This window comes from Marmota monax, unplaced genomic scaffold (genome assembly GCF_021218885.2).
Source record: "Marmota monax isolate L192 unplaced genomic scaffold, Marmota_monax_Labrador192_F-V1.1 WCK01_AAM20220418_F8-fsc00016, whole genome shotgun sequence".
Classification (NCBI taxonomy): Eukaryota; Metazoa; Chordata; class Mammalia; order Rodentia; family Sciuridae; genus Marmota; species Marmota monax.
The window spans coordinates 9829315-9850459 of record NW_026695209.1 but is presented as its reverse complement, the minus strand read 5'-3'; the positions used below and the strand labels follow the sequence as shown (position 1 = coordinate 9850459).

At 31.5% G+C, this 21145-nt stretch overlaps 1 protein-coding gene across 1 annotated transcript in view; it reads right to left on the bottom strand.

Moving 5' to 3' along the window:
- Tmprss15 (transmembrane serine protease 15) overlaps positions 1-19985 on the bottom strand; it is a 117439-nt gene extending 97454 nt beyond the window's left edge. The window contains exons 1-5 of the mRNA XM_046430568.1: positions 19841-19985; positions 16787-16917; positions 16477-16544; positions 6182-6333; positions 296-331 (exon numbers count right to left, since the gene is read on the bottom strand). Coding sequence (XP_046286524.1) covers positions 296-331; positions 6182-6333; positions 16477-16544; positions 16787-16917; positions 19841-19985 — 532 coding nt within the window. The remainder of the gene's footprint in view (positions 1-295; positions 332-6181; positions 6334-16476; positions 16545-16786; positions 16918-19840) is intronic.
- Between the last annotated feature and the right edge of the window lie 1160 nt (positions 19986-21145).

Genomic DNA, 21145 nt, shown 5'->3' with positions numbered 1-21145 from the left:
TAATATCTGATTGAAACCATCATGCTTTCTGGAATATATTTTCATACTATTGATCCTCAGCAACAGATAATAAACTTTGTTCTGAGAGAGTGAGGTAAGATAACCCAAGCATTAACTCCCCAAAATATTGTCACTTTAAACCTGAATCTAAAAGTACAACCTCCTATGTTTCCGTTTTCTTATCTTTACAATAAGGGTAATGTTAAACTGCTTTGGCATCACAGAGTTTTCAGATCTAAACTGGAACATGAGTAAAAACTTTTAAAAACATATAGAAATTATTATTTAGACTGACCTGTAGTTGCCAGAGGACTTCTGGTTGTTAGGATGTCTGTAAAGATAAATGATATCATTGTGAATTATTATTATCTATTAATTTAAGAATATGTCATTTGTATCTGGATCTAAGAATAGATCTTTCATGTGTTCTTTTTTATATTTTATATTTTATTTTAAGTGATAAATAATTGTTATATATATTTATGAGGTAGAATGTGATGTTTTGATATATATTTTACAATGTATAATGATTAAATTAGGCTAATTAACAAATCCATCATGTTGTGTTCTGCTTCTCATTGACTTTTAGAGTTATAGAGTGAAGGTATTTAGATTTGTACCTCATGTTTATTTTCAAAGTACAGAAGAGAATGATGTTCAATAATCATTAAATAAATATGAAGATTTACTTACTTTATAATGGCTGAAGACTTAAAGATTCTAGGTTAAATAGAAGCATTTTAAATAGAAGAATGAGATATGCTTAGATTGTGTGCTCTGGAATTAGGAAGAATTGATTTTGATTATTAACAATTAATTACCTGTGACTCTCAGAATGTAACTTAATTCCTTTATTCATTACTTTTTAAGTAGAAAAATGTTACCTCCCTAAAGAATTATTTTGAAAATTGTGATATAATATTTATCAAATATAAAACCGGATGCAGGTTAACACCTTAAAAATAGGTCTTTCAAATATTATGAAGGTGACTATGATTATAGAGAATATTGAAAGTTTTACTTTTATAATTTGCACAACCATTTATATTTTAAAAATAATTTATACACTAACCCATTTAGAATTACTTCTAAGATATGCAAAACAATTTTATTATTCACACTATTCTGGATACAGATTTTCAGATGGGTAAATAGTTGTGCTCAATTATTCTGGTAGTTTGTAAAACCAGGATTAGTGCCAAATTTTCTGGTTTCATTTCTAATGATTTTTATACAACAGAATAGTTTTATAGTTTAAGATAACTAAGGTTAATTCTAAAGTTTGTTAAGTTTTCCAAAGTGAACTTTGTTGGTAGTGGTGTGATCTTGGTAAGACAAAGTAAATTTCTGAATTGTATGAGCAATTGAGGTTAAGATGGAGTAAAGAAGATGCTAAAGTAGGGAAGTTATCATCAAACATTGGATTCTCCTTTCCAAAGAGTAAAATGAATTTTGAAAGTCATCATTTGAATGCTGTTATTTTTCTTTCATAGTCAGTGATTTTACAAACAGTATGGCTTCATCATCTAGTCTATATGTCTGAGTCATATTTTGAAACAACACACACACATACACACACACATGCAGAGAAAGTTCTAAATATGACAAGAACATTGAAATTGAGAATGTATACCACTGACATAGTAACTAGTACTATGAACTCTGTGATACTCTGACTGTATTGTTCCTAACCCGATGTATGATACTTGCATTTTCATACAAAGACTAAATATATCAGCAAGTGTTACAGAAATAAAATACCATGGATGTTGATGACCACAAATATATGTTCTTAAAAATGTCTTAAGTACTGACCTGAAATAGTTGCAGGAACAACAGTAGTTGTGGAGGAATTCTCCAAAGATGCTAGAAGAAAGTAAAGTTGATTTGACAATTGTGCTTCCAATGTAAATATATTACAAATCACCGAATACAGTTTGAATGTTTGTTCAAAGGGCATCTGATGTTTTAGAGCTCCTGTTTTGTCCTCTCTATGTTGAATGGTCCTATTCATGATATGGTTGTGTCACATTTGATGAATTTCCAGTATTTGCACATTCTGTCTATACAATTTATTTATGCGAACAGTTTGCTTTATGTGCTACATTTTAAGAAAAAGTATCTATTCATTGATTCTGTGGTCATATTAAATAATTAATATTTACATCACATAATAATGTGACATTAGTCTCTTGTGGTTTTACACTGAAACATGTAGAAGACCTCAATCACAAAGTAATTGTGCCTATAATAATATCTACTACTAACCAAGTATAGTATGAGTATAAAATGTTTTTCACAAAAAAGAGTTGTATATTGGTCCTTGGGAGCACCATGCCAGTGTGCTTACCATGACTAAGAGTTGTACCTATGCCTATGGATTATGCTTTACTTTTCTGTGTAGCTAGTGTACATAAAGGACAAATGAGTCTAACTATACATCTAGTCTTTCTAAAGAGGTTGCCAGTTCATGACAAAAGTAGAGTTAGTAAACAAATTTTGTATGTTTTATGTTAAAATTCCTAGGAAAGATTCTTTTCTGAAAATTTTAGCATTATAGCCCACTGGGTTGGTGAAGGGCCAGAATGCTCATATTGTGAAAATATTTTAAAATTAGAACTATTGTTATATGTGTGCAGTTTATTCAAGACTGTCATGTATATAGTGAACAAATTGAATCCTTACTTGAAACATCTAGTCTGTCTAGATGTTTAGAAGTGTTCAATGTATATTACATATAGAGGTAGTGAAATATAACTTTTTAAATATCTTTTTTTGCTAAAATTCACATGAAATATTGTCTTTTGAGAATCAAACTGTTAAACCACCTCTGTGAGCAGTATGATACTGCTTGTACTTGTTCGGTGATGTGGAGGAGGTTGGAAGGAAGCAATTGTAAAAGGTAATATGTCAGTGTGTTCATACTTGTATGTTTTCAAACATCAGCCTTCTGTATGTTTGGTGCATTTTGCTTTGTTTTGTATATGGTGTGTGTAATGGACAAATGAATACCAATTTTGCAATATCTAGTCTCTAGATGTTAAAGAGGTTACCAGAGTATGACCAAGTTGTTAGTAAAATTAGCACATTTTGTACATTTTGTGTTGAAATTCATAGGAAAGCTTGTCCTCTGTAAATGACTTTTGGATATGAATTTGTTCAACATCTCTAATCATTAAACATGCCTGTACTTGTCCACCGGACTGAAGGTAGAGAGAAGGAAATGAGGAGGGAAAGGTTCAAGGACAAAATGCTCATGTTAGAAGATACCTCAGATTATAACCATTGCTATGTGTGCTATTTTATCTACCAGTGCTGTATGCATAGTGGACAGAATCTTATGTGTAATATCTAGTCCTTCTCTACATTTAGAAGTGCTTGATGTATTTAAAAGTAGAAGTAGTAGAATTAAAAATTTTTGTAAATAGCTTTTAAAAACTGATGAAATACTGACTTTGGAATTGTTAAACCACCTCTGAACAGAATACCATCTATACTTGTTCATGGGTTGAAGGAGGTGGGAAGGAAGAAGTTTCAAAGGTGTTTTGTTAGAATGTGCTAGAAAATTTCAGTTTACCCATTGCCCTGTAACGTGCATTTCATTTAACTTTGTTATACTGTATATATTGTATATACACTGGATAAAGGAGTACTAATTTTATAATATCTAGTCTCTAGATATCAAAGAGATTTCCAATGTATGACAAAAGAAGAAAAATATCATTTTTCTTCAATTGTTAATATATTTAAAAGTTTTAAAAGTATAGTGAATCAATTTACAAGCTACAAAGAAAACTGAAGCATATGTCATCAGCCATAGGTCTAGTAAATTTGATTTTATTCATAACTGTATTGATGATACATAGTCTAAGCAGAATGTTCTTGCCTGCTAAATTGCTCATTTCACTATTTATTTATTTTAATCTTGTATTGTTCATATGAGATCTAAGACAGCTTTTAAATGACAAGTGGCAGATTATTGATGAATAAGATAACAGGATTTATAAAAATTTTTTATAAAGATAATATTTTAAATTTTTCATTTTGACAGTATTCACTAAATTTAAAGATATGCATGAAATTCTTAATCAATTTACAAAAAGCAACTTGAAAATCATATGATATTAAAATATTAAAAATAAACACCTAGAATTAAGTTTGGTGTCTTGTTTATAAGTTTCTTTTAATGCAGTTCAATAAATCAAATAAATTTTAACTTCAACTTGTTGTGGATATTTATGAATTGATGTTGATATAAGGTTGATATAAGGTCTATGGCATTTATAAAACAGATTCTAAGCTAACTCAAGACAAAAGTCATGGTTATTTATATATAAATAAAATAAATAACATTTATATAAAAATATTTAAAATAAATTATATATATATATATATATATATATAAATATATAAATATAAATATAAATAAATTATACTGGGGAGTGAACTCAGGACCTCACTCATGTTAGGCAAGCAGTTTATCACTGAGCCATATCCTTGGCTCAATATTTTCTAAAATCATAAACTTCCCTCCTTAAAACTGTCCAACTGTGAAAAGTCATGAAAATAAATGTCAGCATAACTTTCAAATTATTTGCCAAAACAGGCCTCAAGAAACCAAGACACATTTAAATAAAGATAGCAAAAACCAACCAAACAAAAAAAAAATCCCCCAAAACAAAAAAGAAATAACTAAAAGAAAATAACAAAGAAAACATTTTAGGAGAAAAACAACTACTGAAAACCCACCAAAGAACATTTTTCAAAAATAAAACCATTATAGATAAACTCTAGTAATGAGGGTTAAGAGTACACACATTAGGAACAGATCACCTAGATTAGAATCCTTTATTTAACTATAAATAGCATGTGCTTTTAGGCAATTTTCTGATATTATCTGTGCTTTAGTCTTCTATTCTGTAAAATGGGGTTAGTACAGACAACATATAGCAGGATCAATGTGGGGAGTAAATGTGTTGTTAGGTAAACCACCTGTTCTAGTTACTAATGGCTGATAGTAATTTTTAGCTAATCTGAATCAGACAAAAGGCTAAAGTAGGCCATCTATGCCCCACTAACTATGCTAAAGAGAAGCAAGCCATCATGGGGGAGGTACAAAGAACATGAGCTTTCTCAGGGAGCAGGAGTTGCAGGATGCAGGAAGAGACATTGTGGTATAGGAAACTACTTGACGAACCAACATTGGAAAGAGAAGCAACTGGAATTGCAGTTTTACATCTACTATTCTAAAATCAAAGAACAATACAAAATCTGTATTTCTGCATGTTTTCATATATTCAATTTAAAGGCAAACCTATATTGAATGACCTTTTTTTTGTATTAAACTATTTAAACTGAGGTTTGGTTGTTCTAAATTTGTTTCCATTCTACTTGGTGTGCATATATATATATATATATATATATATATATATATATATATACATTTTTTTTGGATGTGAGCTTTCAAAAACCTGTGAATTCCCAAACACACATGGCCCCAAAGTTTATAGCAAAGAATTGTGAGCCTAGAAAATTTCTACTGTTCTCAATCAAAATAATTACAATGTATATATTGTTGAATTGAATTGAACGGAGAGTAACTAGAGTGGAAAAATTAAAACAAAGCATTGATAGGTGTGTTGTCCATTTTCTATTATTTTTGATACCCCAAATATCTTCTCTTTTGGTTTAATCTTATTGTAAATATTATCAATTTTAAAAATAAGATTTAATTTTTATAAATAAGGGACAGGATAGATCAAATCCATTGCCCCCCCCCCCGGCTTTTTCCCTAACTTTCCAATTACAGACTGAACCTTGCCCCTTGAAAATATCTATCCTTCAATCATAAAACCTTAAGTGGTGCTTTCTGATAGAAGGTTCCTGAAAAGTCCAGCTATACTTGACTGATGTAAAGAATGTGTCAAGACTTGCAAACGTTTATTCATACCAATATTTTTAGAAGCTTTATGATATTTGATATTTTCACAAACTTTTTCTCACTGACATTTTTCCTTTAAATAGTTTCTCCATATTTCACTTTTTTCATGTTAATGTGTTACCTCAAGCAAAAGATAGGCTCCTAAATTCAAGGACGGTCCCACTGCTTCTATGGTATATTGCTAGAATCTTAATTTCATAGCTTAATGATTCAAAGAAATCAAATAATGTTCACAGATACCTGTGATATCAATGCTGTTCAAATCAATATGGAAAGTGACCAGTTGGCTGGATTTATTTGCTTCAATGCCTTGAATCAGTTCTTCTTTTACATTTTCATCTGACACCCACTGAGCAAAAAAAAGGTCAAATAGGACTATAATGCTGCCATTTCTGCAAAGCAAAAGATGATATAAGAGGAAAATGTCAGCTGTCTTCAAGTGATTTATGCTCAATTCATGTAAAATGTCTTTGAAATTCCCTTGTTATCATCTTGTTAATCCTCATTACACCAGTATAAGGTAGCGACTCTGTAATATGCATTTTACAAGGTGATTTTTTTTTTGCAATTTAAAGTAAGATAAAAAGAATAAGATAAGTCATGTTAAATATTATCTTTACTTTTAAGGTGGAAAGAAAAAGAATAATTAAAACACAAGGTGATTTTCTGAGAACAAACTCCAAAACAGACACTGGAATTCAGATTTTCTGGGTTCTACATTAGAACCCTGATCCCAAGGCCAGGCTATTCCTCAGAGTCACTTGTGTGAAATTAAACAAAATCACATGGTATCATGACATTTATTCTGATTTTACTGTTTGAAGGAGTGAAGAGTGTGGATTTGTAATTTCTCTGGTTATTATTTTTTTATTTGAGAAATATTTATTTATTCTCCTTGAAGCAACCATACCAAGCACCAATGCATCTGCTTAGTGTACTTCCTTTTTGCTTTAGTGTTAGATACAACCATTAAGTGTGTAGCATGACAAATATTTCCTCAGCTTATACCCAAAAGACTTAAAATATTTGGTTAATTTTTAAGCAGAAACCTAATATAGTTTTGCATAATTTTTTTTCTATATGGTTTAAGAAGTCCTGATAGTCTAAGCTGATAGTGATTATATTTACTTTATTCTCTTTAGTCTTAAAATGCCAATATGCTCTGGTTTCAAGGTATAAAAAAGAAAAGAAATATACCTAAGATGATTTAGGATTTATGGGCTATTCAGTTTAATAGTCAGAATTGTCTTGCTTACATCATCTCCCACCATGAAATTCAAATTCAACCAGGTGGTTGTAATCAGCTTCCCTTTATTTTAACTCCTGAGGTGCCATATGCATTTTTTCTTGTCAATATTTTTTCTTGACCATTTATAGAAATACAAAAACAAATACTTTTTTTGGTAGTAGAGGTACTTGAGATGTTTTTTGTTTGTTTGTTTGTTTGTTTCTTGCTTTCTTTCCTATATTTCTACTAACATGATTGATAGTCTTTTAGGATATAACCATTTGAGAGAAAACTCCTAATTCTGATGTTCATTCTGTACCTGTTTGTAAGCAGTGGGTACTCAGAGTGTACTTGATTCCAGAGGGACAGACAGACTAGGGAGTGTCAATTTTTATATGATATGTTTGCTGTTTCAAAATATAGGTATCACACCCATGTATCCTTGTGGTATCTGTAAGTTAATGAGGTCTCCCTGGAAGAATTTTATCAACTCCAAAAGAGTTCTTTATTTATATAGTTGCTATGGTTTGGGTATGTAGTATTCTGTAGAGACTCATGTATTTGAGGCTTAGCCCCTAACGCAACAGTGTTCTGATTTGAGGCCCTAGGAAGTAATTGGATCATGAAGGCTTTGACCTCATCAGTGAATTAATCCATTAAGAGATTAGTCATGTGGCTGGATGATTGGGAGGTGGTGGAAACTATAGGAAGTGGAACTTAGTTGAAGGGAATAGGTCCTCTGGGGTTGCTCTGAGCTTTCCTCTGCCATGCCCTTCCACAGTGATGCTTTGCATCACCTTAGGCCCCAAACAATGGAGCTCATGATCATGAGCTAAAACCTCTGAAATCATGAGCCAAAGTAAATTTGTTTAAGTTGTTCATGCCATGCATCCATGAAAAGTTGACTAACACAATATCCATCTACTACTATCCACTATCCTACTGCAACCTAGAGTAAATGTTAACTTTTTCCTTCTTTACTGTATGAAAGACCAGAATCTTCCCGAAAGATTATAGTTGTTCAGGATCCTCAGGAGATAAGACATCCTTCTTTAATGCCTGTACCATGATTCAGATTCACAGGAATGATTCATGTAGCTGTTATTTTTTTTATGTTTGAAAGAAACAGATTTCTCTGATACAATGATTTCACATTTCATTTCTATTGCATTAATTATTTTTAAAATGTGACAAGATTTAAATGTCCAGCTATTTGCTTAAATCATTGTAATACAATCTTGTAAATGACAGGGCTCCTTAGTAACTACTTTTATCAGTGTTCCCAAACATAGACACAGAATCACTTCTTGTCTTTAATAAGTATGTATTTTGTCACGGACACTGTTTCTAACTATTCTTCCACTCTTATTAATTTTTGCATGCCGGCTGATCCCCGTCTTGAAGAATAGTTCTGCATTCTCTCAAGGATACCATCTTGAACAATTCCTCATTTCAATCAAGTTTTGATGCAGGGGCAGATGACTGTACTCTGCTCAAGAAATCTGAGGAGAAAATTATGGCTAACTTTTGGAAAACTTTTTCTAATGCAAGAAGGGTTATAGAAGAGTACCATTTTCTTTGTTAAACATAACTGTGTCTACATATGATTGCCAAATTTCCTCTTCATCATGGGACGAGGAGGTGAATCATGGTTGACAAGCTAAATAGAGCATAGTAGAAAAAGAAAAGCACCTAAATCTATGCCCAATCATATTATGGCCATTATACCACTGAATTAGATTCCACTGAAATCTCCTGCTTTCATATGATGTCAGATAATAAACATGTACTATTTAAGGTGCTTGCAGTCATGTATTATGTTAATTGAAAATTTAAAAAAAATATTAACCAGAACACATCTCGCAGGCTTCATTCCACATTTATTGGAACAGAAACTCCCAAAAAGGAGATGGTCTGTCTTTTCAGCTCATTTTGGTCAATATTTTCATTTTAGTAAGAAAGCTATTGAGACTCAGGTTATTGTAGGTGACTTTTCCCAGGGTAGTATAGCTTATAAGTTAGAGATAGGAATAATACTTATGCCTCTGTCTCCTGGATGTATTTTTACATAATTCCTGATCTCTCACCATCAACTCTTTTCATTCCTTCTTCCCTCTTCCTCTCTCTTTCTTCCTCCCTTCCTTCCCTCCCTTTCTCCCTCCTTCTTTCTTCTCTCTCTCCCTCCCTCCTCCCTCCCTCCCTACTACCTTCCCTTCCATATTTCCTCACATGTTTATTTATTTAATTCATAATGGGAATTGGATCCAGAGGTACTCTATCAATGAGCTATATCTCAAACCGTTTTCATTTTCTTATTTTGAGACATGGTCTCACAAAGTCGCCCAGGCTGGTATCAATTTGTGATCCTTCTGTCTTATCCTCTCAAGTAGCTGTAATTACAGGCATACACCACCATATCTGGCAGAACGCCACTTCTATAGCTACTATTGTGAGCTATTTCCAACCAGGAAAGGTACTACAATGCATTACTTTGGAGGAAGTTCCAGGGTTTTATGATCTTGCATTGTTACAAGAATTTGACATTTAAAAAGATAGAATACCTATCCTTTGGTGAGGACACTAAAGATATTTATTCTCTACGCATTTTCAAGATATAGACACTCTTCCTCCTATTTCTCCCTCTCTTCCTTCTTCTTCTCCTTCCTCTCTTCCTCCTCCCTTCTCTTTATATCTCCATAATCAACCTCACCTCCAAAGATATGAGTAATTATACATGAGCTTAAAAAGGGCAGGATGAAATATGATTTAAGAAAGTGTGAACTATATCTGCTATTTTCTTAGCTGTCAATGGCACATTTTCATTTTATCTTTGGTTGCACAGTATATAACTTAGAATATAATTAAGTCTGTTTTTTCTTCATGCATTTTCTACATGCTTAACTTGACTGAACACTTGCTTTTATTTTATTTGCGCTAGGGAGTGGAAAAGTAAAATATTTGGAGTAGAGAAAGTACAAATCTGTAATTTTCCTACACTGAGTTGAAAGTTATTGGATTAGTTCATCCTCAGGCAAAAAAAGGTTTTTGTGTGAAAGATATGTTCTCTTGGTTGTGAATTATACATTGCATTTAATAACGTATACTTTGCAAGGATAAAAGTTACATATTCTACAACCACTTACAATTGGATTCTTTAAAGTTTTTTTTTTTTATTCAGTACATGTTGAGATAAGAAAGATGTATAGTTGAAATTAAGAAAGCCATACTAGGCATTTATTTTTGTTTCACCTCATGAGAAGACTATAGATTTTTATGTGCTTATGTGTGTGTGTGTGTGTGTGTGAGAGTGTGTGTGTGCGTGTGTGTGTTTTAGTATTTTAGTAAAGATCTCTATCACTTGCTGTGTGTTTATTTATTAAGGTAAATGAGAATTATTTCTATAGTGGAAAATGGCCCATTTCATTTCAAAGTACTTGTTTCAGTAGAATAGCTGAGTATTTCTTTTTTTAAAAGCAGATAATTCCTGTCATTTCACAGCATGAGGGAAATAGATCAAAATGTTTCTTATCTCATATTTTCATTAAGGATATTGATAAACTTTAGGTTTGCCGAGTAAACAAAAGTCATTCTTTTCCTAACTTTGTGATTTATCTGTGTTCAAAGGGCAAAATTAGTGCATACGACCACAAAGTGTAAACAGTATTTTGTTAAGAGAATCAAAGCACTTTCCACAAAGCACATAGCAGAAAGTATTTCCAAAGGAGAGCCAACCATTTGCTTATAGTGAACTGGACAACACACACACACAAACACACACACACATACACGTGTATATATATACCCTATACACACACTATACACATACACACGCATTAGCTGGTGACAAAAAGTAATAAAAATATATTAATGGATAATTTCAGTTATTCTGACTGATACAATCTAACTATGTATACAATCTAACTATATATATATGTATATATATATATATATATATATACAAAATGTGCATTTAATTAAAATTAAAAACAAGAAAGAAAATAGGTATTTAAATTGGTTTTTAGATGTACTTTGTTACAAATGGTGTGTATGTTGTTATTTTAGATGAGATTTCAGATACTTCTGTGCCCTGATTTTATAAACTGAATTTTAAAATGAAAATGACTAAAAAAGCTAATTATGAGTGTGACAATTTTTCTAGGAATATGTCTATTCATACATAATTACTTAAAGTCATCCTAAAAGTTTCCTTGTTACTCTCTTTCCCAATTCTGAATTGCTTTTGCTCTCTTCTTCTTGGTCTCTCATTGTACCAACCTATAAGTTATCATGCAGACATTTTCATGAATTTTTTTTTTTTTTGCACTGCAAGTTTCAAAAACTTACTTTTGATTCAGTGACCACCAGAGGAAACTATCTCTACACTGATAAAGTATCTTATTAGAGAATCATCATAAAATATTTATCAAGGTGTCGGCACTCTAGTGGCCTCCTATGTTGCCGTGAAGGAGAAGAGCAAAGTATTTTCTCAACTTAATTACCATGTAGTTTCAAATACAGGGGTCTTACCATGTAGAGAAACAGATTTCTTACTGTCAAAGAAAATGCTGAAATTTTGATACACCACCAGTCCCCATCAGAAAAACTCTGAGTTGTCTTAAAGTTAGTTATAAAGGACAGAGGGTAGAGGATGAAATTGATAAGGGAAATTAATCAATTAATAGCTCTAGGATGAAATGAACACATATCTGAATGCACTTTAAAATCTTGCCTTAAAACCCCTAATGGCCAGCATCCCCAGACATGTCTCCTCTTGTCTATGTGTAAACTTGCTGGACTACCAGCTCTGACCAATCCAGAAACAATGAATACTTCTCCTCCATGCACTCCTCCTAGTCACAGACCTTTCCTACTGCATGCTCTCCTGTCCCTCTTATCTACATGCAACATTAGTTCAAAATTCAATATAAATGATCTATGCTTTTCTTCCCAAAATTTTGATTATAAAAATGCTCTTGACTCTTAGGTCCTATGCACATATTTCCAGCATTTATGTAGCATTGCTGCTAGTAGTTGCAGAACTTCTCAGGGTCTGGTGCTTTCTTGTCATTATCTGTTATGGCATAATGGACACTTATATTAGAGAGAACGTGGACTTAAAAGTTTTGGCTTATCTATAAAAAAAGTCCATATTCAGTCTGATGAAAGATGGTATCAAGAATAGTAAGTTCTGGAAACAAAGGTAAAAGTCTTTGTGTTGTAAGTAGGAATGAAAACAGGAAATGGGTGTAGGGTTGGTTACTGAGATTAAGATGTCATGAATATGTAATAAGTTAAAGAATAATAAAGACACTGTAGATTAATAAACAGGTAAGAAAGAAACAAAGAAAGAGAGAGGTGGGCAGGAAGAAAGAGAAAATGTAAATTGTTCTTTTTTTATATATATAAAAGATGAAACTTTCCACATTTTTTCATTGCACCTTCAATTATTAGAATTAGCTTTGTTCCAATAGGAATGGCAAGATCCTGACCTTTCTTCTGCCCATTAAATAATCTTCATTTGCCCTCTGTTACTGTTTTTATAAGCATGATTCATTTGCCTCTGATTTTACTGCCCTACCTTCATTTGATCAATAAGAACTAAGAATTCTCTGGCCAATGTTAAGACTAACGCAAGGAGTGTATTCCAAGTGTTTCTGTCCTCATGCTCTTTCAATTGTACCGCGTCTTAAATTATATCTTCAACATACAACATTAATTCTTATTCCTCTTACCCACCTTCTCCTCCTTCTTTTTCTTCTTTCTACCAGAAATGGCTTCTCTTTTTTCTCTAGTAATCTCTAATTGTGCTTCTCAAACTATTTCTTACATTTTTCAAAAAACTTTCTATGATATACCACTCCACTTTAAGGGGATCTGTAATAAATTAACACACTGGTGCTTTCAGAGAATCATTTCAGAATTTTTGAAATTAGAACTATTTTAACAGAGTGAAGAAACTATAAAAACAGTATACCTATTTTTATATGTACAGGTCAAGGTTTAAAAAACACTCTAACAGCTAATATAATATTCAATGTTTTAATAACAGGTGCTAAAATATTTCATTCATTTGCTAGAATTTTACAGAGAAAGTAGAGCGAGGCAAGCATTAGTTAGGTTTGGAAAATGCAGATACCAAAAATACATTCTCTGCCCTGAGGGAGCTAATAGTCTAGTCAGGAGGCAGGCAAATGCACAATTACATTGCAGTGTGAGGATTGTAATTCATATATTTGTAGAGGTGTTAAATGAGCAGAGGAGACAAATTTCTCCCTCAGTGTAGGATACCAATTAACCATCTCTGGAGAGATGACATATACTAGTTCTTAAATTGCAAGAATGGAGTTAAGTGGATGCAGTATATAATAAGGGGAGAAAGAGGAATATAGCCAGTGGAAAAAAAATCTACAAAATTTGAGATGATCTACCTTAAGCTGTTTGAAACTTTTTTCTGAGACTAAGAACATTTCAACCATACCAGTCAAACAAAAGCTAGAATGTATCATTTTAAGTCTTTATATTTTTTTTGCAACTTGCTGTGTAATTTTCTGATTCATTTCTCTCCAGCAATATTTTAAATTCCTCACAACAGGAATTTTAGTCCTATCCTATCACATATTTCTCATAGACTAACTGATTACTAATGACAGTTATATATTCATCACTATCTCTTAAGAAGTTTTTGTAGATAGCTAATTAAAAACCTTGTAATCCATCTGGATTACAAGAAGAAGGAGGAGGAGAAGGAGAAGGAGAAGGGGAAGGGAGGAAGAGAAAGAGAAGAAGGAAAGAAGGAGAAAGGGGGAAAAGAAACAGTTTTAATTACAACACAAGAGAAAATGTCTCATTGATGGTGGTTGTTTGAGCCCCTTAATAATATTCTCTCTTAATATCTGTATTCTTAGAACTCAGTTAATTGCCTGGTTCCAAGCAAGCCTTCTATGTATCTGTACTATTAAAAGTGAGAACACAGATGGATGACTAAATGAGCATTTATTCAAGCCTATGTTAAGAAGTCAAAGATTTGCTTCAGTTATCCAGAGCGACTTTAACTTCATGTTTGGTGCACTGTTTACAGTGCCTTTCTTTCCCGTCATCTTTGTGGTGATTCTGCTCTCTACTTGGTGCTTTGGGGGATTACAGAAGCTTCAAAATAAGTTTCCATTGCACCACAATTAAAGAGATGATTTTTAAATGTTTCACATGAAACAAATATGCCAACAATGTGTCATTGTTAGGAGAAAAGAAAAGAAAAAGGAAATAATGATAATTTTCATTATAATGGAAATAAATTCTTTAATGTTTAATTCTTTGTCTATGGCATTCTCCTAAACACACACACACACACACACACACACACAAACTTTTCATGTTTTAATATATCTATAAACAACATAGAATGTACAGTCACTGTAGACTCCCTATTTCATCTTCAGTTGGCCCATAACTTTTGCTAAAACACCAACTAAGTTATTGCTAAAACATAACTAATTCATACCAAATTTAAATTGTGCACAATCCTAGTGCTAGAAAAAGCCCTTATAGATTTTTGCATGAACTATCACATCTTCACATTCTATAATGTATCCTTGCAAAGGTTATTTCATTATTCATTTAACTCATTCAACTCTGATTATTTTCCTATATGCTAATTCCAGCAAGTACCATTGATGATTCAGAAAAGAATAACATATGTCTAATTACTAAAAAGATAAGATTTAAGAAAAAAGTATATTGTAAAATAAGATATTTTATTGATTTTCATAAAATAAATGACAGTGGAATGCATTACCATTCTTACTACACATATACAGCATAATTTTTCATCTCTGTATATAATGTATGTTGATACCAATTCGTGTTTTCATACATGTACTTTGGATAATGATATCCATCACATAAGATATTTTTTTACTCTATTTTGAATATAGGTTATACCATAAATTTTCCCATAAAGTGCTTGATTCTATCAAGGTTAGAGATAGGGATGGAGAATAAGAAAAGGCACAAAGAATAAGAATGCACAAAGACGCAAGACATTTTAAGAAATGCAGAGAATGAGCTATCCATAGGGGGACTGTAGTCATCAGGATTCACGTGCTAGAAAACACCAATCTGACAAATTTTTGAATATATAACTCTGTAAGCTTAACTCTTATTGTTTTTCTGTTTTGAGTGTTTTTACATGAAAAATAGCCATATAAAAAGCACATGATCATTTTAGAAAGATATACATTAGTATTAGTATCCTGACAATGGAAACATTACCTAGTCTCTCTGAACCACTCATTCTCTTTCTAGCAACACTTTTTCATTCTGAGTTATTTTGAAGGCTTTCTCTTCCTCTTTTACACATATATCAGGTCTTGATCTGTTATTTTTTTTTCATTTTCTATTTTTTTAAAAATGGAACATTGTCTTTTTTCTCTTTTAACATAATTTTCCAACCAGCATTACAATTTTCTTTGCTAACATGGCTGCTGATTTGTATCTCTGTTTCAAAGACCCTTCAATAATCTCAGTTAATTCTAGATTCATCATGATGTCCAGTCTGTAGAATATCAGAATAGGAAACAGGGGACTCTTCCCTATGGATACAGTGATTCAATAGTAAAGTGTGTTGTTAAAAAGGTAGATGTCATGTTAAGTGTTCCTATATTGATCTCTTTCTCTCTCTCTCTCCCTCTCTCTCTCCATCTTTCTCTCTCTCTCTCTCTCTCTCTCTCTCTCACACACACACACACACACACACACGAACACACAAAAACATACACACACTTCTCTCTATGTTCTGGGTTCAAGCATATCATTACCATATTAATCTAAAAAATCATTCATTTATGGGTTACTTAATTTGCTCTGAGGACAATCTTAATGCCCTCTGGGTACAAGAGTGAACAATTCCCCTGTCTTGTGATTTATAATGTAAATAAAGACTTGTGATGCAGTACTATTTTATTAATAATGTACAACCTTCCTCCACATGTTCATAATAAATTAAATGCTATATCTGATTGTGCAGATACTCAGTCTCCACCCTTCCATGTATCCCTGAAAGAGTTTACTCTCAGGAGAGAGAAACATGCTAACATTTGATTAATTGTCAGAAATTATTGTTATGAGCTACTAAATGAAATTTTATGCTGGACTACTTCTCAATCCACACCAAGTGTTGGAAATTCCAAACTTTTCCCCCCTACAATAGTGATTTTATCATATTTACATCTATATCTACCTATCTATCTATTCAAGAAGATCAGTAGTTTGTGATCAGTGATGTCAATTAAAATTTTGTGAGTATACTCACTTAAATTGTAGAATTCTTGAATTTTTATATTTGTTCCTCAGATTACTTGATTGAAAGATCTCATCTATCTAAAAAAATTGAAAAAAGTGCATTAAATTTAGAATTTCAACTTTTGTTTGAAATTTTATATGAAGTATAGGTTACAAAATTTTCTTCATGTTGATGGGAGATTCACACATTTAAGAATCTCAAATGTCCACATTTATTTATTTTCATAAAGAGAAAATGGGATCTATGCATATTTTGGCAAAAAAGTTAATGAAGCTGTGTTATGAAATTTTAAACTAGCTGAAGAGAGACAGTCCCTTACCATTTGCTGAAGATCAAAAGCAAGAACTTTGAAATCCACAGAGAGTTTGTCTTGCAAATTAGGATTATATGTAGCTCCAGATGTCATTTTAAATGTTCCTCTGACTTTATGATTCATACCAAATACTGCATCTAGATAAATTGATAATAAAAACAACACTGAATTATGAAGAGAATATGTACATAAGACACAAAAGTAAGCAAAATTCTTGCTTGATGTGTTGGTCCCATTGCTCTTGCCTTTTCTTTGTAGTCTTCCTGTTTCAAAATCAATTACCTTTTTCTACCTTCCTTTCTTCCTTCCTTCCCTTCTTTTTTTTTTCTCCTTTTGGCCATCTGGTTATATCAAAAGATTAAAAAATATACTTCTTCCTTCCATTTTCTTTCTTTGAATTCTAACAGACACTCTCAGCTTCTGATTTTTTAATTTTTTAATTTTTTGAGGTTCCCATTGAAAGACACAGGGACTAATCAGTTTCCCCCAGTTATGGGAACTGATTCAGGAAAACATGGTGAGAAATAGACCATTAAACGTTTTGTAGTTGCTTTCAGATACTTCTTCAACCCCTAGAATCCAGGCACACTGCTGGTTTTCTACATGTGGATTACTGTGAAAATTTCAATGTATAGGTTACTTTGAAACAGAGCTTTAAAGCTACTTCTTGCATTGTGGTAATTATAAACTTGGCATGTAAGGCATTTTGACATTAGATGTGACTATCTTTATTGAAGAAGTTATTGAAAATGCTATAAAAATATATCATGTTAACAGGAAAAAATAAAAGAGATTATAAATTCAATAATCACATTATGAGAATATTTTCTTTGATATATTTATATTTAAAATGAACAACTTCAGTTGAATCATACAATAATGAAATCATTAGTAAATGAAATAACAATGACACATAATGCTCATGGTTACATAGCATGAGAGGATGTTGGTTTTCCTTCCACAATGGGGAAATCAGGGCTTAGAATAATTTAAAAATGTCCCAAGATTGTAAACATAAAAAGTGATAGATCTGAAATTTGGATATAGCAATGGCTGAGTCTACAACCCAAGATCTGTCATGGGTGCCAAACTTTCTAATCCAGAAGAACATTCAAACTTATATATTAAACAATGAATTTGAATTTAGTTTAAATAGTTTTCATTATATAAATGATATATTTTATTTTTAATACATCATTTTGAATTTTTTAAATTTATATTCATTAATTTAGCAGATATAAAATTGATTTTTAATATGTGTGTTGGACAAGAAATTCTAGGACCCTCTGTGGAAACCAAAAGCCCTGTATGCTCAAGTACTACATATAAAATGGAATATTATTTGTATATAACCTATTTGAATATAACCTATGCTATTTCATTTACTCAAAATTACATTTAAATTTCATGTTTAAATATAGAAGACAAAGAATGAATTGTCATAGATAGGGGAGTCTAAGGAAATATGTTAACTAAATTCAATGCAGGAAATAACATTGGATTCTGAACAACAGAACATTGGTGAAATATGAATAATAAGTATGGTTCAGTTAATATTTTATCAATAGAATTTCTTAGTTTTGACAATTATTATAGATAAATAAACCACTTACAGTGAGGAAAACTGGGTGAAGTTTGCATAAGATTTCTGTAAAATTTTGATAATTTTTTAAAGTTGATTTTCAAAAAAGTAAAAAAAAAATTAAAATCACTGAAGTCTATGTTATGCTCTCTGATGTTCTAATCAATATTTAACTCAAATTCCTTTTTATATTTAGTTGTTCCCTCTTAAATTGGGATAATATTTATAAATAATTATTTCCCATTTTGCTTATAAAATAGTAAACCTTTATATCTTTACTAAGCACCAAAGATTCTAATAGAGTCCTAAATGACTATAAATTCTTGAAATTTTTCACACCATTTAAATAATACCAAAGCAGCCACTCTTTCAAAAATATCATTGACCCTCTATAATTGTTTATATAAATGTAAAAAATTTTGCCATTCTTTTTTCTCTTTAAAATATATTCCTTGCATATAACAAAAGTATCAAAATAAACCAGGAATTATGTTTAAATTATTTTATCAAACTTTAATTTTATTGCATTCTAATTAAAGCAATTTTTTACTAGAGTAAAATAACTAACCCAAAAGCTAAAATATTTTTTAATGAAAGTAATATCACTTACAATGCAAAAGTTCCTACCTGTTGAGGTTTCAGAAAGTGTTAGTTTGCATATATATTTCATCATTTAAAAATGGTGAAGATGTTTCAGAAAGAGTATATTCTCAATACTACAGTTATTGCTATGTTTCTAATTTAATTTATAATCTAAGTACATAAGTGGTAAATTTGAGCACAACTTTTAGACTCTGATCATGTAGTTTGGAATCTTTTTGCTATTTACTGATGATGTAAACTTAAGCAAATTAGTACTTTTTTTCCTCTTAGATTCATCACTAACCCATAGATTTATTTTTTAAGTTAATGCCATTTAAAATCTTTTGAAAGCTGTTGATACACATAAGATAGTTCTAAATAATGAGATTTTATCAAAGTTTCTATTCAGGTTGAAAGCCTTGTAAATCTACACTTACATTCAAATTGATTTAAACTGTGTCAATGAATTTCTTGGCTTAATAAGAGAAGGAAGATATTATTCTATAAAAATAAATAATAATTTTCATTAATTTTGTATTTATAAAGTTGTATTTTCTAAGATATTTTAATATGTTTATAATTTTAATTCTACATAGTGAATCTACAGGCTGTGAAATCTATTTTGTCTTATGCTACTGAGAAACATTATTCACTAAAAAGAAAATAAAGAAAAAGCAAACTTTAATCTCAATCTTGAATTCTGGATTGCTTTAAATTATACACTAAGTAACTTCATCTAATATTCTATGAAGAGGATGACAGAGAAGCATCAGAAGGCAACAAAAATATCTTTTCATGAAAGGACAGCAGTAAATAAAATACACTGGTAGGAAAAGTGAGATTAAAGTGTCAGGATGCATCTGTAAAGACCTTCAGCAGCCAGGTCTGGGACTTACCTCCTTCTGATTCCTTGATTGCCAACCAGGACACTGCTATTAGTCCAGCACACAGCACCACCAATGTGGCAAATAGAACTGCAAACATGACTTCATAGGAGCTGAGAGAACCATGCCTTGAAGATGCACTTCTTTTTGACCCCATTTTCGGGTTTTTGAAGACCTGCTAATTTAAGAACTGTGAGAGAATAGAGATATTTATATTCTCCACGTCAGCAAAACCGATACTCCAGCACCAACTGAACTGTAAAACCCTCTCAAAATTTTAAGGATTTGTTGAGCAGTAACTACTGAAGTGCACACTCATACTAGTCAGTATAAATGTGTTGTGTGTGTATCTTTGGCAACATTATATCTCTATACATTAAGTAGCTTTAAAAGGGTAGTTAATCTTTAAGAAGATATAAATGAGTACAGATGATTAGAGTTATAAATGGCAATATCCTGAACAGGCTTTTTGTGGAAGTGAATAAAATTAAATTCATGTTGTAAACAAAAAGGACACTTTATCATTTTGAGAACTCTTGGGGAAAATATGAAATTCATGATAGACTGATTAGTCATTAGGCATGTAAACTTGATATTTGCAGAGAGTTTCTAACAGATCAACCTCTTACCCTCTGACTCAGCTCATTATAAAGGCACTTCCCCTCTTGTACATGGGTATAGACATTTCAAAAATAACTTATGTACAAGTGTATATAAAACTTAATTTATACCTTGTCTCTCTCACTCTTATTTTTTTTCTTATTGAAACAACTGAAAACTTTGTTATGTTCCTCATTTGAGGTGATTCAATGTAAGGCAGTATTGATTTAACTTAAAGAAAATATCCTTAAGGCCTCATATGTTTGTTCTTTATGGCTGTGCAGTTATCAGTATATGGGAGCAGCTGCAATAAGATGACCAAAGCATTTGTTCCTATTTTAAGTAAGTATTCTCCTTGAGGAAGACATTGCTCACTTGCCCTGGACTTTATTTCCTTAAACATGCCAATTATAGCAAGAGATTAAGATAACAACATTTAATTGTGGATGTATGCTTTATGGGAAAAATAAAGTTATTTTCTGATAATTAAAGTACAGCATATCATTGAAACATCCACACCTTGGATATAGACGAATGGATTAAAAAAATGTGGCATTTATACACAATGGAGTATTACTCTGCATTAAAAAATGACAAAATCATAGAATTTGCAGGGAAATGGATGGCACTAGAGCAGATTATGCTAAGTGAAGCTAGCCAATCCCTAAAAAAAAAATGCCAAATGTCTTCTTTGATATAAGGAGAGTAACTAAGAAC